Source organism: Engraulis encrasicolus, chromosome 15, assembly GCF_034702125.1.
Source record: "Engraulis encrasicolus isolate BLACKSEA-1 chromosome 15, IST_EnEncr_1.0, whole genome shotgun sequence".
Lineage (NCBI taxonomy): Eukaryota > Metazoa > Chordata > Actinopteri > Clupeiformes > Engraulidae > Engraulis > Engraulis encrasicolus.
Genome location: NC_085871.1, coordinates 10192970 through 10211924, shown reverse-complemented (window position 1 = coordinate 10211924; position 18955 = coordinate 10192970). Strand labels below are relative to the sequence as shown.

General features: G+C 41.6%; 1 long non-coding RNA gene and 1 gene segment (V, D, J or C); both read right to left on the bottom strand.

Moving 5' to 3' along the window:
* Positions 1-4832: 4832 nt before the first annotated feature.
* On the bottom strand, positions 4833-9545 carry LOC134464428 (uncharacterized). 2 transcript variants are annotated; one of them, XR_010037890.1, is made up of 7 exons: positions 9217-9545; positions 8671-8742; positions 8494-8580; positions 7953-8004; positions 7412-7648; positions 6387-6445; positions 4833-5527 (listed from the first exon to the last, which is right to left on the bottom strand). It is a non-coding gene; the product is annotated as an uncharacterized LOC134464428 (long non-coding RNA). The 2 variants fall into 2 exon arrangements; XR_010037889.1 differs by lacking the exon at positions 8494-8580 and having other exon boundaries at positions 9217-9544.
* A 3546-nt stretch (positions 9546-13091) lies between these two features.
* Positions 13092-13556, bottom strand: LOC134463759 (immunoglobulin kappa constant-like). The segment is given in 1 exon segment: positions 13092-13556. A coding segment is annotated over 1 exon segment (237 nt).
* Positions 13557-18955: the final 5399 nt, after the last annotated feature.

Sequence of the window (18955 nt, the reverse complement as noted above, 5' to 3'; positions counted from 1 at the left end):
GAAGCCTGCAATTAGGTATGTTAGATCTATGTGTCACACAGAATAGGAAAAATAAGTTAAATTACAACTTCCATGTTCACTGGCTCTATAGCGCCCCCTAGAAATTCCACATTTTTGATTTTTGGCCCCGCCTCCCAGTCACATACAAGCAGGTAGAGGGCCAATATTTTACAGATATGTTTGTCACTATAGCCTCTATCAAAATATGTGCCAAATGTTGACATTCCATGAAAAAAAAGGTGTTACGCCTACCAAGCTGTAAATGGCTCCTTCGCTTCTTTTAATGGTACCTTTTTAGGATGGCTGTGGGCTAAGCATCGACAGAGCATGGAAATTTGGTGTAATTTTTTTTTTTTTTGCAGATCATGTATTTCTGCATCAAGACAAGTCAAAATAAGAATGTTTTGATGTTTTTTGACCAATTTATTGACTTTTAAGCATTAAAAGTCACAACCGTTGGATGCCAAAATTACACATGGCAAGCATTTCCCTTTCCCCACAGTGGCTACTATTAGTCAAATGCCTGAAAAATGGTTAATATAATTTCAGCACATATCCATTTGTCAATTCAAGTACATATTGGGATGTGTAAGTGGGTAATAAATGATTTATTAACTTAAAATTACCAACCGTCATAGCCGTTTCCTACCAAAATTATGCATTTCCAAGCATCCCAGTTTGCCCCACAGTGGCTACATTGACTCAAATACCTGAAAATTGGTTTATTTCACCACAGCACACATGGCTTTGTCAATCCAAGCACATATGGGGATGTTTAAGTGGGTTTTCAATCATTTATTTACTTATAAGTATCAAAAGTCTTAGTCGCTTGCTGGCACAATTATGTATATATGTATATAGCCTACATATACGTTCCCCCCAGTGGCTACATTGAGTCAAATCATGCTGGATTATTTCTGCAAGGCGTATGTTCACCTATCAATTAAACTAAAATGTGGATATTCAAGTGGGTTTTGAATTAGGCTATGTAAGTTATGTGTGTAGGCAAAACATACCTATTTTTACAGAAAAAAAAACCGAACTGGCAGCATATCCAAAACGGTCTCAGGTTTGACATTGCAAAACTGTTTTTTATTTTTATTTTAGAATGGCACACATCTGGCCTATAAGCACAACTCAAAATACATATTTACAAGTGGGTTTTGAAGGATTCAACAAAATGCCAAAATCAAAATCTGAAATAAAGTTAGGCCAAACTAAATATTTGTTTTGTGTGTAATATTGTTTTGTGTGTAATATTTTTAGTATTATTTCCAGAGTAATACTAATACTACTGCTGCCCATTAACAGATGTTAGGAGACCTTTTTAATGAATACTTACCACCGTCATGAAATTCAAAGTAGGCTATTTGTTATGACCGCCATTTTGAATGTCCAGAAATAGAATTTTTAGCTGCAAAACTTACTGTACTTTGGTCATACTATTAGATATCACTTTAGGCCTATTATTTAGTAATTAATCATGAAAAGATCTAATTTGGCAATGGGCAGCACTGTTTCAATGAGCAGCATAGTTGCAATACTCTGGCCAACATCCTACACAGCGCACCTTTAAGTAGACCTAATATGTAACGACTTGGCCATTGCCATTCTGGTAACAGCTAATTTAGGTCTACAGGGGTAGTGTTTTAAAATGTTACATACACTCTTCTCCATCATCATGCATGGTACAGTAGTTCATATTGTGTTACATATGAATGAGCTGTTTCATTGGCCTGGGCCCACTCATATTCCTCTGACAACCAAATTTCATGTTCAAGTCTTGTTACAACATACATTAATGGTGTATGTGGGCCAACTGTGTAATACACTTTTGAAATGATCCCATGGGCTGCATGAAATTAAGATTTTGCCCCCAGTGTTATGTACAATAAAACTGTAAACAATACGCTACACACAGAGCTATCAAAGTCTAGCCATACCAGACGTTTATTTCACTGAACTCGCATCCCAGCATGCCCTGCACAAATGTTATTATGTCGTCTTCAAGTAGCATCAGGAAATATGAAATATCAGCACAGGCAACAGAGCAGACATAACATTTCCCCCCTCCCCAGGGGAGACCCAGGAACATCATTCATATTGTCAGAGTACATAGTCCCTGAGATGGCCTGGATGGGCCCTTGTACGGGCCGGTCGCCTCCAGGTCTGTTGCAGTAGGCGGCGGCACCTTGCGAACTCGGCGGAAAATGGCGGGACCCAGCTGCTCAGTCACTTGCAGTGGGGCAGAACAGAATGACTTGAGCTTGTGGGCCCCGGGTATGCCTGCGGATCCTCAATCAGTCCAGTGGAGCAAGTGTGGGGCTTTTAACCCTGTGGGAGCGGTCAAAGCACTGTTTCACTCTGCGTTGATGAGTGGCGACCCAGCTGCTCCAGTGTCTGGTGTCGCGCACCATGCGGGGCAGATGGTAGTGGGCCAACAGGGAACTGCAGACGATCCAAAGGTAAAGGCAGTTCGGTCCAGAGACGTGCGGTCAGGGTAGGCAGGGTAGGCAGTGCCTACCCTGGGATAAATGTCTTAAAAATAAAAACTAACACGTGTTTAAAAAAATATTCTTCAGAGTTCACATAGGCCTACACAACAATAACATTGATTCAGCATAAATTATGAGCTGTTTAAAGTACAGTATACACAGGACAACGATCAAAAACCTAAGTAATCGCACGAAGCAAAGCGCTCAGGCTTGGGCAGGTTGCCGTGGCAACGCGCAGTCCCGGCTGGTAGCAGAGACAGGCTGAAAGCAGAGCTTTCGAATGCCAGCCAGGCAGCCCGGTAAGGCTCGCTTTTCCTCTGCCTACCCTGCCTTCAATGCTGTCAATGTAGAAGTTTGCGCATGCGTATTAAGTTGTCACATAGCTTGTCAATGGGACTAAAAGCAGAGCCTTTACTCTGTGGCGGGAGTATGTGAGCCAATCACAGCGCCCAAAATGAAAAATTGTTACAGGTAGTAGCCAATTTCTGCCCTACAGGCAGCTATGATAGCAACAACTAGCAAGGCAAGGCTTGTTCAAATCTCTAGCCATATCGGAAAGAAAACATGGCAGTCTTTGGCTTTTTGTCTTTATTAGGCTATTTTAAAAAATGCGGAGAAGTAGCAAGAAAGACGGTTCAAGTGACAGACAGCTGAGCCGTTTGCAATCGCTGCATTGTGGAAATATTCAACATCAGATGGGTAGCAGCTTCAAGTAGTTTGCACTGGGACAAAATGTCTTCATCATGTCAACCACCCAGGGCTTTTAATGGAACTAGCTTGCATGAAAAACACAGCCTACTTGTGATTCTGCTTTAAGGTAAGATTCATCTAATTATTATGCTGCGGGTAGCCTTTTAACATGAACATGCTCAAGTTTTTTCGTGGTGCCTTTTGTTGTCACCGTTTGTCAGGGTGTTGACATTGAAGATTGGTTGTGCGGTGGTGGACATGAATAGACCGTGTGTGTGTTATTATGGACGCGAGATTGTTTTTTGAGCGTACGACATGACTCCATTTCCCTAATTTATTATGATGATGACTACGCAATGCGTGAGTTGTGTGGAGCCTGTTAGCAAGTGCAGCTGCGTTCTTTTGAAGTGCGCGGTGTGCGAGTCGAGATGAACGTGGAACAGGACGATTGACTGGGGATGGTTTCTCGGAGTGCTTCCGCACTCACAAATTGACTTAATTTGAAACACCTTGCACAACCGTAGCTGAAGTGTTTGAGAATACTATCACGCACAAGAATGAGTCTCAGAAGTGGTTTCGTTGGTTTACTCGATACTGTCTGAATGCACGGGTCATGTTTGCAAGCAATCCGCCCCCTTGCCTACTTTCCTTCTTGTCTGTGAGTGTTTGATTATCAGCACAAAACGCGGCAGTGAAGCAGGAGCTGTTACCTAGGTTGGTTTATTGCTAAATGTAAATCGTTTCCCCCTCACATGCTATGGTGTGATTCACAGTTGGTGAACTAGACATTTTATCTTCAAAAGTAGGCTACACTGTGCCACCCTCCATCCATGTGAAACACCCTGGCATTTGCAACAGAATAAACAGAAGAGCAACAAAATCAACTGCTAAAGCCAAAAGTTAAAGCTTTTCCCCCAAAATGTTGTAGCTTTCTAAATTATCATTGTAAAATGTAGGCCTACAGGTCCTTAAAGGTGTACAAAGTATGGGTCCTGGAGCTAATTTGGCAATTTGGCAAAATAAATAAGTGTAGCTGGCCTTTTCAAGAAATTGAAATTATGTTTTCACTTATTGTTTCAGATTTAGGTCTACTGACAATGTCCAAATGTCTAAATGTGTAGCCTATTTACTTATTTATTAGAGCTGTGGTGGTTAAGCACTGATGGCATCTTATAGCCTACTTTATATTTACAGTATTTAGAGAAACATAGGCCTACTAATGCACATTAAAGACCATATCAACATGTTTATGTGAATAGGCCTATTTGCCTATTCAAACCATACCTTGTGGCATAAGGCCCCCCTCTCTCTCTCACACACACACACACACACACACACACACACACACACACACACACACACACACACACACACACACACACACACACACACACACACACACACACACGTTACATTTCAGATCTGCATGAAAGGGGACTATTTGTTCAAAGTTTTTAGGCTTTTGTAAAAGTTTTTAGCTGATAGTGACTCTCCAGATTTGGTTAAAATGCAGGAAATTGCATCTAAGAAATAAATTTTTTTCTGGGGGAGGACCGAACCCACCGTTAAAAAATAAATAAATAAATATATATATTCTATATTTACTGCCTACCCTACCATACCCTTCACTGCACGTCACTGGTTCGGTCTAAGTTTAATGTGAAGACTAGCAAAAAACACATTCTATTAATTTAACATATACTCAACTCCAAGCTCAAACCTGATAAAGGCATATAGTATATTGACAATTCAGAATTCAAAACAAGGACCAACCAGATGTGTCAATTACGTAAACTTTGACAAAGTTTTGTATAAAAATCACCTGTCACATCGACTTGACTGGTCCCTTGAAGAAGAAATATTACAGACTGTACACAATTCAGAATCGTTGGCAGGCATCATTAATGTATCACAGCTATTCAAACCACCTGAAATAAAATATGACTTATAGTGGATCGTGTAGAATTATACTGTGAGTCTGCATACAGCCTCTGGTCATGCAATGACCAAGTGAAGACGTATGGCAGTTCTTCAGTCACTTGGTCATAATTCGGCATCCTGGGATGGGAGAGAGGAGGGACGATTCGGCATGACAGTCTGGTAGATGAAGATGTTGGCGAGTCTGGAGTTGCGGAAGCAGATACTCCTGTACCTCTACCCGGAGGGCAGCAGGCTGAACAGCTTGTATGCGTTGTGGTATCACTGCCAATAATCAGTCCTTCATAGGTGAAGCAGGTGTTAAATGTCTTGCTTGAGGGGAGTGGGGTCCCAGAAGCCTTGTTGTAGTCTGTGCAGCTTCCACCCCACATAGTGATGATGAATCTACGGAATTCGGTGACACACTGGAAACAACATAAAAAACAGGAGATATATATTTTAAACAAATATATACATTTTTTTAAAGCAGGAGATATATACACAGAAACATATACATAACAATCTCAAATTAAATACAGATTCAGACATTATAATGGCTTTCCACTTGTTGCTGCATTTGGGGAAATGATACATTTTTTTAGTGTACTCATCCCTCTCAACTTTCAAGCAGTTTGTGGAGACTCATCTCGTCTGAGAGAGCTCCCCTACATAACAAAGCATTCATTCCTAATCTGTAATTCATAACCCTATGCACTTACTTTATCCTGCTTACACACGATCAGTAGGTCTTCAGTTTTACAATGGTTTACTTGTATACAGCTGTCCTCTGTGTTCACCCCACACTCTGATCCACATGGATACACATTTGGATAAAGTGTCTGCTAAATGCATTGTAATGTAATATAATGTGATAAAATCACAACACCAAAACAACAACTAAACTGTACTTAAGTTAACCTTCCTCTACTTGGTGGGTTAAAAGATGTCAAGTAGACATATTCTTTTCAGCTTTACAATGTAGAGGGGTGATATTTGTGTGGAGATCTACAAACACAACTGGGAGGTTAGCATGGTCCATTCTGCAGGAGCAGCACTGAGCAATGTGTGCGGTGTGGGGGAGATAATATGGTTAGGTTGAGAAATATGGTTAACTACTTCTACTGTGATCCACCTTCATAGTACACGGACGTAAGACACTTTACCACTGACAGATATTTGGTTGTCTATTGACCCCAAGTGATGGCCTTCAAAAACATCACAGGCAGGATAATGGAGCGCAACTTGAAAAGAATATGCTTTTTCGACAGATAAAGTAAAACATACCTGCAACCAAACTGGCAGCGTGTTCACTCATCATCTCCTTAGCACATACCCATTAGAATCTGTGAAAAGTGTAACATGCAATGAAATTAGAGTTGTCTGCCTGTATTGTGAAACTCAAACATTCTAATGACTAATCTTGCGGAGCGAGTAATTAGTGGTGTGTGTGTGGAGTCAAGTCAGTTATATTGTCATTTTCTTCATATGCACAGGTTATACAAGTAAAATGAAATTCTCACTCTATGCCATGTCAGGACATAGTCTGTAAATGTCAGTTCTGTGTATGTCTGACATTAGTGCAAGACAGGACACGTAACACTAGTAACAATAAAGTAATTAATTAATAAATAATTACAACAAGCAGCGTTGGTGCATTGTATGTTACAGAGGCCAGCAGTTCTTGGTAGTGGAGGTCTGAGGTAGTGCAGGTAAGGTGCAGTCACATGGTGCGGTTCCATAGGAGCTGTCTGTGTGTGTGTATGCGTGTGCGTGTGTGTGTCCTTTCCACGAGGGACAGGATCAACAAGCCGGTATGTACAGTATGATGTCAAACGCAAACAGGTCATTTGAGTAATCTGGGTCTTCACTTTTTCCCTTGGATGCTCATCAGTGTAGGGCCTCTAAAACTTGGTCGAAGTAGACAAATACTGAGGCACTCAAGGTAAAAAAAATGTCTTTTATTATTTGGCTACAATGCCTACGTGTTTCGATCCTTATGTCCCTTCCTCAGGGCATATGTAAAAATTGTAACCTTTAGGAGTTTAGTGCCTCAGCATTTTTCTACCTATGTATGATGTGTTGTATGTTGTTGCAGGGTCCAGACAGTTATTGTTGGGTAGTGTATGAATGGGATAGTGGGGTAGTGTGTTTAGAGGATGCCAAAAATCTGCACATAAGCAGTGTAGTCAGTAGATCCACATCACAAGATGAGATTCTGGGGGGTGAAATGGGATGAATTTGATGTGCAAAATAGAAAGACCACAGCTGACCGACCAGTATGACAAAATGTTCAGTTTGTGTATGCTTACCTGCAAATTAGTCTCTGGAAGTAGGAGGGGGAGGGCTGGATTATCTGACGGAGGCTGGACAGGATGAATTCCATGGGAATGGTTGAAGAGGGCAGTCGGGGTGCCCGGAGTGTCATCACTACCCCTCGCTGCAGCTCCTGGATCAGCTGGGTTGTTGGCACTGCCTGGGCTGAGGAGCTGGATTTCTGTTTTTGCCATGATTGGTAGACCCTTTGAATAACTCGTTACCAGCATGATCTATGTAGGTGGGAACAAGCAAAATCCACAAAGATGGTGTGTATACAGCAGGGGTGAAAGTAGTTTTCATGTCTTACAGGTGCTATACCCCACCCATCCCCACCCTCAACCAAACAAAATAAACATGAGCACTACAGATCTATAACTGACTCTTTCAGGTGTCTTCATAGGACACTTGTCTCAAATGGCAGTGTATGTGTTTTCCACACCTTGCTTTTTCAGATGAGGGTTTTTGTCCAGCATTAACTCTGTTCTCTTACCAGCTATGTGCTGCTGCTGTAAATGTTATACCAGTCATACACACCTGTGCGCAACGGTACACTTTCAGATGCCTAGGAGCGATGCGATGGAGATGCCTAGGGAAATGCAGACATAACATATGATGACCATATGATCACAAGACTACTACTACTACTACTGTAACAAAACAACAACAAAAAACACAAATAACAGTACTAAAAACATTATGGTAAGCTTATTTAGTCACACAGCATCTCATATGCAGTTAAAAAAAACATGAACAAATAAATAAAACAGCCCCACCCAATGAAGTTCGATATAGAGTTGGGGGAATTAGAATATGTAATGGAAATGGGCCATTTTATACAGAGAAGCATTTGAAACAAGGTAGACACAGTTTTGGCTGCAATGCTAGGTTGGGTGCCATGGTCAATAGGACTTTTTTTTTAAAAATTACTATGACATTATACTTTAGCTGACGCTTTAGTCCAAAGCACAGAGTATTGGTTACAGTCCCTGGAGCAGTGTGGGGTTAGGTTACGTGCCTTGCTCAAGGGCACCTCAGCCATGGAGCAAGATAGGGAGTGGAAAAGTGGGATTCTAACCTGCAACCCTCTGATCTGACGCCCGCCTCCTGCTCTAGGCTGCCTACTTCATGTATAGATGCAAATGTAAGTTCAAACACATTTTACCTGCATGTACAGAAAGAATGGAATTTGAACTTGAAACACCTAACCAAACCTGTAGCCTACACACACAAAATGACTGCCCATGTAGCCTACCTGGGACAGAAGCACCAGCTCAGTAGGTTAATGACAGAACCAGTCCGAAGCAGGTACAAAATATCCTGTCACCTGAAAGTTGGGGGGAGAGAGAGAGAGAGAGAGAGAGAGAGAGAGAGAGAGAGAGAGAGAGAGAGAGAGAGAGAGAGAGAGAGAGAGAGAGAGAGAGAGAGAGAGAGAGAGAGAGATAGTGAACCTGTCAAGCAAGTAATCTGCTCAGAATGAGATTTCAGAGTACATATCGCGCTATTTACTCTCTTTAGCAGAACTTTGGCGCATCTGACGTCGTTTTCAAAGTTCTGCTTGCTTGATGAGGCCGAGATACCGCTTGTAAAACCAAACAGTATAAATAATTATGGACAGAATAATTTGCCACGCGAGCAATAATGGGTAGGCTAGGCTAGGCTACACAGTAGAAGCAGCTGGCTGGTAAAACCAACTGTGACAGTCAGAAAAGTTTGGCGACTAAACCAATGATGTGACCTGGAAGATGCATTCAAATATAGCAGTTAATGCACATTCACCTTATCAATTAAATTAACTTACCTCCAGTCCAATACGGTCCAGCTAAACCCAGTACATGGGAATGCAGTCCGTAAAATCCACAATCCAGAGAGTGGTCGCAATAAAATGACATCATTGGTGTAGTAGCAGAGGGAGGGGGTCTGGGGATTTATGAATGAAATATTTGAAACTATTCAAAACGTTGTAGGCCTAGAGGTTGTTGTGCGCAAATCACGCTCTGGACAAATTTATGTCAATGTTTACAGGGTTCGTTTTAATTCAATCAAACAGAAAAAGACTTGCTAAAATCAAAACTTGACTTTAACAGCCCAAAAGAGCTCAGTATTAGTTTGTGGGGACTTAACAGCATATTTATAATGAGTCGTTACGTTAAGCAACGTGAATAATGTTTTGTTTTTGTTATAAATAAGCTAACAATAAAGCCTCCTGGCCTTAAAAGATAGTGCTGGCTACTGCGCATGTGTGACATAAAAGAGAATGCGTCGTTATATCGACGCAATTTTGGTTTTGGTTTGCGTGATAAATGAGACGCAATTCATTCGAGATCACGTTGTATTTATTGGGTAGAGGGCAGAGACTAGCTTCACTTCAACACAGCATCTCGTGACAGCTAAAGGCAAATGGAATATGTCTATGTGCTGGCGCAACATTACAAGACAAGTGCATGGGCATTTATCAAATGGGTACAAATATTCATGACTGAACTGAAAAAGTCAGGATGACAATTTGGTCTAATGAAGGGGGTAGGAAATAACGAAACTCCGAAGCGGCGCATAGCTACAATGCATTGGCTAGCTGGGTGTGTTGAGGGGGCTACCTCTCTCTCCCTGGGTCTCGTCTCGTATCCGTCTGTACCTCCCCTGCTCGAACCATCTCCCGACCCCCCCCCCGCCTCTCCTCCGCCTCATCCTGGACCACCTTGCACTCGTTGATGCACCGGTGGCCCTACTGTCCCAACCTTAGGTCGAGCTGTGTGATGCACCACCTCCCACGGCCACACGAGAGCTACCGGTCCGGAGCTCGAGCTGGTGGTGCTTTTAGCTTTGAACAAGACAGTGATTTAGCACATTTTGCTCCGTTTTCTTTTATTTAGTTTTTGCTTTCGCTTTTCCATGCGCTTTTCATAGCCAGTCCTTTCTTTCTCCATATAGCGTCCTGTATCCTCCGCTCCACCACCAGAGTTTTTATTGACCGAATAGCCACCATCCAAGTCGACGAAACTTCGGATGTTGCTGCTGCTGACTAGTTGGGTCGAGCGATGGCCTGCAGGGAGGGGCGGGCCTTCGATAAACAGTGCATTTCATCGGGCTAGGCCAATGTCCCTCAAGAGAAGCATCCAATGAGCCCCGATGTGTCATTTTTTTTTACCGTCACAGACAAAAAACATAATATATATATTTTTTTATTCTTATTTCGGGGCCTCGAGGGCCCGAAAGACGCGAGGGCCCACAGATGGCCAGTCCAGCCCTGTGTGTGTGTGTGTGTGTGTGTGTGTGTGTGTGTGTGTGTGTGTGTGTGTGTGTGTGTGTGTGTGTGTGTGTGTGTGTGTGTGTGTGTGTGTGAGAGATACTATACTAAGGAATGTGTCAACCAATTTACGTATAATCCAATAGATGGAATTGAAATTAAATTTAGATGAAATCAGATGGCAAGTTGAGCACCTTCTGTATGTGTTTACATGTGTTCACAGTTTACAGGCCTCAGAGGTGGTTTTCAGGCCGACCAGAACGGAGCCAGTGCCCGTGCCCGCACCAGTTACGTTCAGCACTAAAGTGCTTACCTGTGAACAACCGGCGTTCACACTGGGCTCTGAAATTTTCTGCACATGACTGTGTGTTTCCCGGATGGACCTGTTGACGTCACGGTTCGCAGAAAAAAACAAGTATTTTTTGGTTCGCATCACGAACCAACTTTCCGAATCGCCAACACTAAGATCTGCGGCCGGATCGCTATTATGTGCGGGAACAGGCACCTGCATGGTTCTCAGACGGCCTGAATGCTCCAAGATGAAAGCAGCATTGGGAGCTGCAGGGGCTTCAGCACCATGGACAGCGACAGAGGAGAGAGGACAGGTGGAGTAGAGTGGACACAACCAAGAGGAGCCAAAGGGGGCAGTGCTGATCCCAGGACAGCAGTGTGGAGGATGGACTCATCTGGAGCAACAGAGAGAGGAATACATGTGGAAGCACAAAGCCTACTATTGTAGCTCCCCAAACATCTATTGTTATGATAACCCCCACTATGTCCATCTGACGAGAGTCAGATAACTCTTTACCCCCAACACAGGCTGTTAAGTAGTGGCCTTTAACATAACTAAATAAAATATCATCCATATCCCTCGCCTTGCAGCTGCGGTACAGGATCTCCCCCCCAATTACAGTACTTTGCTACACTGACATGTTGGCTTCTCTCTGCTACATGTACAGATAAAGGCAGGCAGCTTCCTATTGGCTCTCAGGGGACAGTGGGGATACAGAGTTACTAGTTAGAGCTCCACTCTCTGGATTTGGGGAACATGAGAAAGTAGAGTGGAGATATACTGTGCCCAATTTTTAATTATTTTACACATTATGCTGTGAAATGTTGACTAGTTAACTCCATTATTGTGGAAGATGTCTTTAAAAAAGAATTGTATCACTGCAAAATATATGAAGCCTTCGGGCAGAATTAGCAGTAGCATTACCTTTAAAAAAGCAAATTAAGACTTTTTAGGGGACAGTATATACTGTTCTAACAGGATAATGCACACACACTAGGATTGATCACATGAGGCGAACGTGCCTCAGAGGAGTGTGTTCAATGCCTTAAGGCCTGTCACACTTGACGCCACTGCAAGAATAAGGTCAGGCCTACATCTCTTACCAAAAATGTAAGTTTGCACTTCCAAGGAGCTAATGTGTGAACATTTGCCACTGACAGTCTGTGGGGTAGACTCCCAGAATGACACATGGTGTCTGGTACAGTCTGGTCCATCCTGCATGACACTTTGGTGCCTGGTCCAGTCTTGTCCTGACCAAGTATCTCCCCCTAGTGGAGGATATCAGGAACAACAGGCAACCTCTTGTGTGGGCTCTGCTCTTGTACAACCATGCAGGTGCCAGGGAAGAGGGCATAATCAGCAATATGCAATATGTGGGGAAAATACAGAGTACACACAAGTAGCAAAGTTATGGGAAAATATATAATATTGGGAATATTGGGAAAATATTGGGAATGGTCTTCCCCACATTTAACATTGGGAAGGGAAGGGAAGTAAGTGTGTGTGTGCGTGTGCGTGTGAGTGTGCGCGTGCGCGCGCGCGTGTGTGTGTGTGTGTGTGTGTGTGTGTGTGTGTGTGTGTGTGTGTGTGTGTGTGTGTGTGAGGGAGAGAGAGAGAGAGAGAGAGAGAGAGAGAGAGAGAGTTAAACTGTGGGAAAATGAAACAGTGTGACTGAGCACATGTGTCTCAGGGCAGTTTGTGACCCAGGAAACAGTGCACTATGTGGGGGAAACTAGTATTTGCATTGCCAGGCTTGAGTGGGTCTGCTAGTCCCAGAATAGAGCAGCAACACTGCCAGATGTTCAAGAGTTCCCACAAGATTTCAAAAAGGCGGCATTAGTATTATGACTTTTTAGAGAATGTGAGATAACTTGTGTCTCGGATGGAATCATGTAGAAGTAGAACTTAATGTTATGAAGCAAGCATGCAGAAGTATCATAATGCAAATGACACATCTTACACTGTCTATGCATTGTCTTAATGTCATGTGAATGAAAAAAAATCTGCTCCTTCTTGGTACTTCTTTCGACCAAAGATGAAAGAAACTTGAACATATTTCACCATTTTAAAGACAAAAACAATGACAACAGTAAGTGTAAAGTAAACTTTTTTATTAAGTGATACTCAAAATGCCAGAAAACCACAAAGCATCAAGCACTTCAGATTCTCAAATGATAGGAAAGAATAACAAAGAGATGATAAAACATCAGTCAGTGCTGCACACACATAGAGGGAGGAAGAGAGGAAGAGTCCCTTTCAGACACACTCTAAATCAGACTAATGGCATAATGACATTAAAGTAGAGCCTAGGAACAGTCTGATTTCTTCAGGATCTTGGTGACAGTCTGGGAGCCCTGTGTTGCCTGGCAGGTCACTGGGACGTCCTGGGTCCACTCCTGGAGAGGGAGGGTCAGGGTGCTGCTCCAGCTGTACAGGCCGTCCTTCTGTGGGGCCCAGAGACTGGTCTCTCCGCTCCTGCTGCTCCCCGCTACAGACCAGCTCAGGCTCCAGTCGGACGGGAAGCCTCCGTTAGCCAGGCACATGAGCGTAGCCGAACTCCCGCCGGTGTCCAGGGGGGGCAGCAATGTCACTTTGGGAGTGTTGTCACCTGGAGAATAAAGACAAGAGGCACAAAACGAGATAAACAAAACATGTGGGAAAATAATGGGGCGTCAGCAAAATGAGCTTCATAAACTTTATTTAGATAGATTAACAAAGAAAGCGGATAAAGTTTGTACTGACACTACCCACCCCCTCTTAGTTAAGTTCCAAACACACCCTTCAGGACGCAGGTATAGATACCCCAATATTAGAACGAATAGAGCAAAGAACTCCTTCATCCCCATGCAATTAACGAATTGAACAAGATGTGGGAGATACATTCATGACATTATGGACTTTCATATTGTGTTAATGGATGCATTTGACCAGTGGTCTGTATTTATTACGTATTTATTTACATAGTAACTATATGTTTAGCTATTTATTGAGTGTATTTGTTGTACTGTATGTGTTTTTTTATTGAAGGCCTATATGTTTTTATGCCATTCATTCTGCTCTGCTGTAAATTAAATCAAATTGCCTTTTTAAAGGACATTAAAGCTTTCAAGTCAAGCCAAACAAGGTGATGAGATGAAATACATCAAAAGCCGTCAGAAACACAAGAGTAGACCCCAATATAGCACATCACTGTCATGTAACACTGTAATAGCCTATAACACACCGAACCCTCTTGAAAATGAGATGTTAATCTCAAGGGGCTATCCTCTAATAAAGCATTTGAATTTGAATTTGAATTACTGTAGCGTTGTACATTGGTTTCCTTTTTAATTTGGGAAAACATATTTAGTAATAAACAGTATGTAGAATATTTCAGAGAACACAAAGTTTTAGGTTGCTGGTTTCGATTTTCAGATATTCATCTAAATACACACAACAGGTAACATAAATTAAGCCCAAACTACCGCTAACACAATAAAATACGATTTTGCTATGGGCTTGCACAATTTTAACCCCTTAAGACGCGGCTTTATAAATTTGTTGTTACCAGTATGCTAATGATCAAGTCGTACTAAAGGGCCTGTGTTGTGTCATAGTATTATAGTGCTATGGTAGTTACATTTCAATGACTATTACAGCGTGCCACTGAAGGTACGGCGCGCATTAAGGGGCTACAACTTATGATGCATAAATGTCACACCACAATGCGCAATGTAAGAGTTCATAGTGCTGTACTCACAAGTGCAAAGTAATTTATCCATACATAGATTTTAAATCATGAATAATCATGCACTCCAAACAATAAAAAAATTGAATAATCCAGCTGCTTCCCACATCATGTTTACTGCCAAATGTGCACCACAATAAATACAATTTGCACCCACACGAAAACCCTTTACCCAAGAAAAAAACACAATTTCACTAACTCCAACTGTTACAACATGCAAGCCACTGTATAGCCTTCAAAGGACAAAGTCATCTGAGAAACACAACAAACTTAAAGTCCAATTTTTGATCAATCTAGAACAGACCCTTAACTAGGCTAGGTAGTAGTAGAATAGAATAGTTTTATTCACAGACAGAATTTTGTCAGTGTAAAAAGCACACATGATTATATTTTGAAATTGAAACCTGAAATTGAATCCTGTTTAAAATGATTAAAAGGGTTTACTTACTTCCAACGTCAAGTCTGCTGCCACCTCCAAACGTGTACCACAGTGATACAGACTCATAGAGGCGCCGTACAAAAACCTCTTCATGCTACACTGGGCCTGACTGTGAGACTGTGCCGTTACAGGGAGGGGAACATAAGCTTAACAACTCATGTAATTTTTTGGGATGTTCATGGATGATTTTAGGGTTGACATCCACATTTGCCATTGAAAGGAAATCATTGCTTTATTTATAATTAACATTCAATGTCTCACTGACACACATGCAAATATCAAAATGCGATGCCATGGTCTCTCTAGTGTTTGGTTTTCTGACATTTTGACTGGCTACAGTATGTAACAATGGCAGGCTTTAACTCGCTGGCCTAGTTTATGTGAGTTTAATAACCACTGAGTCCGATGTCAGTAGGCCTACAAGCCTATGATTAACCTCTACTATGCTATCAAATAGAAGCATTACATTTTTTCTGACTGAGTTCAACAATACCTGTACCTTGTGACATGGTTGATGGTGCATGTTGTGAACTGATTAGGAAACCTGTCCTCTGTCCTGAAGTCTACTGACACATCAGCATGTTTAACTGTTTGGAGTTTTCTCCCAGGAACCATCCTGTACCTAACTCATCCTGCCCTGTGGTAAACATGTTCTATTGATCAACTGATCTACTGATCACTTGTTCACCCTGCCCTGGGATAAGCATGTTAACTGACCTACTTCACTGGTTGATCCAGTTCAGTTGTGGACTGGATAATGTCTCAGTTTTGCTGTTCATGTCAGAGCTATGGCCTAAATACAGTGTGTTAGTGTGTTGGCCTAGTCGTCATATCCTCTCATGCCACCAGGGGATAGAGAACAAACACTGTTGAGAATGTATTCTGGGCATAAGTGGAGGAAGTACCGTGTAGTTTGCATAAACTGAGAAATGCATGTGCAGCTTGACGTCTTTATATGCGAGGGAGATGAGAACAGGATCACACAACTCTAGAGGACATTATCTGAAGAAAATGACAAACAACATCAAATTCATCTGGACTCTCCTCTTCTGTATTAAAGGTAATGTGTTTGTGGAAAGTGGACAATTTTCAAAAGGAAAAATATTCTTTTTTCATAATCGTTCTTGCACAATACTGTATGTGTTCTTATATTTCAGTATGCAGAGGCCAGATTACTGTGACTCAAACTCCAGCAGTGAAAGCTGTTCTTGCGGGACAAACCATCACACTCAACTGCAAGACAAGTGGAACCCTTTCAAGCTGTGGCAACTGTGTCTCCTGGTACCTGCAGAAACCCAGAGAAGTTCCTAAACTGTTGATGTATCTCATCAACTCACGCTATGGATCAACTCCAAATCGCTTTGCTGGTGGAGGATCCAGCGGTAGTACTGACTTCACTCTGACCATCAGTGATGTCCAGGCTGAGGATGCAGGAGTTTACTACTGTCAGACTGCATACCATATCAGCAGTTGGGTGTTCACACAGTGATAAAGCGCCGTACAAAAACCTCCCTCAGTCAGACTCCACATGACTGCACTGCTGCTGCTGGAGCTCACTGCAGGTGCTCTCTCTCTCTCTCTCTCTCTCTCTCTCTCTCTCTCTCTCTCTCTCTCTCTCTCTCTCTCTCTCTCTCTCTCAAACATGTTACAGTATGATTATTAGAATTGTAATGGTTATTTAAATAATACAAACAATTGTAGGCATATATTCCTTCCACAACAAGGGATGTTCAAATATCCCAGCATGTGTGCCTGTAACAGACATGATGGGCTTTAACTCTTTCCTGCCCTGTTGGCTTCAAATAATGTAGAAGTATTGCTCAAATGGTAGTAGAGTAGTAGTAGAGTAACTTTATTGAGCCCCAGGGGGAAAATCAGAATTAGTGATGGGTTTTGGTGGTGTTGTTCTTGGTGAGCTTTGTCTTGTGGGTAGTCCTTCATTGAGTGAACTGTTATTTAAAATTGAAAGCCTTTTGAAAACAAACTCTCAAATCTGAAATAGAAATGGAACGCTTGCTCTGTCAGTTAGGCTACCTCTGTCAGGTACCACTGTTAGCACCAGGGGCCAGGCCCCCCTAAAGATCAAAAGCTAAAACCGCTCCTGTCTCCTATTATATCCCAGGTGAAAAAAAGTGTAGTTAATATATATTTAATAAGTATGTATTTTTGTATTCAAAATATACTTAAAAAGTGTGTATTTAAAGAATGTTATTTTGGGACAACTTATAGTATACTAAAATGCACTTGAAATATGATTAAGTAGATCTTAAATACATTTTAAGTTGACTTTTTTGTACTAAAATCAAACTTTGTGCAAGTGTACTTCATATACTAAAACATACTTAGCTTTAAGTACATTATAAATATACTTACTAATTCACTATACAATATGTTTAATGTGTACTTTAGCATGCAGTGAAGTGTATTTTAAGTATACTACAAATCTATTTCAAGGTCATAATTAAGTACTTTACACTCGCCTCCAAAAGAGTTGTCGCCTACCCATCTGTTTGGAATAACAGCTAATAACCTGACTTTCAATTAATCAATTGGCTTCAGAAGTCACTCATATGAAAGCTACAACCCTCTCGAATGAAAATGTATGTACAAAAATAAATTTCATGCACCAAAGAAAGATTGACCCTTTAATGAACACAGACAGGGCAGATTTTGACAAGACAAAAGTTTTGTCGCCTATCGAACATAATGTGAAAATGAGCAGATAAGTCGCTTCAAAACACTTCAAATACGCAGATCGGGTGTCATACTTAATCACTGGTTCACTCACACCTCTCCAGAAAATCAACTTTGGCCTTAGGTGTATGTTTAGGGTCATTGTAATCATGGAAAGCAACACAATGAAAATCAATGGAGTTCAATGAGAGATGGTGACATATTTGCTATTCGTAGAGCAATAAATGTTTAACTTCATGATGTAATCAATGATAAAAGCCCTCACACACCAGCAGCATGCATGCAGCTCCACATAAGAGCTGTATCCCTCCCATGTTTGACTTTAGGCACCATGTATTTTCTCCAAATTCTTCACCTTTAACACCAAAGAAGTCTCTCCCACTGTCCTGTCTCAAAAAAGCCAGCCAAGAGTATGTCAGGCCTAATTCTGACAACAATGAAGGCTAATGGGACTCATACTCTGAAATCAAGATCCCAAGATCAACCATTTTAGAACTGATAGCATCAGAACTATATGGCGTTGGAGATGAAGAATATGAAAAAAGAGAAATGGTGCATAAAGTGAAACATGGTACAGATACAGCTCTTATGAGGAGCTGCATGCATGCTGCATGTGTTTGAGGGCTTTTGTCATTGATTAAATTATGAAGTTAAACATGTATTGCTCTACGAATAGCGAATATGTCACCATCTCTCATTGTGTTGCATTCCATGATTACAATGACCCTAAACATACCCCTATGGCCAAAGTCGATTTTCTGGAGAGGTGAGAGTGATTCAGTGATTAAGTATGACACCCAATCTGCGTATTTGAAGTGTTTTGAAGTGACTTATCTGCTCATTTTCACATTATGTTCCATAGGCGACAAAACTTTTGTCTTGTGAAAATCTGCCCTGTCTGTGTTCAATAAAGGGTCAATCTGTCTTTGGTGCATGAAATTTATTTTTGTGCATGCATTTTCATTCGGGAGGGTTGTAGCTTTCATATCAGTGACTTCTGAAGCCAAGTGATTAATTGAAAGTCAGGTTATTAGCTGTTATTCCAAACAGATGGATAGGCGACAACTCTTTTGGAGGCGAGTGTATAGTAAACTGCAGAAGTACATACTTAAGTTGTGTTATTTTGGGACAACTTATTGTA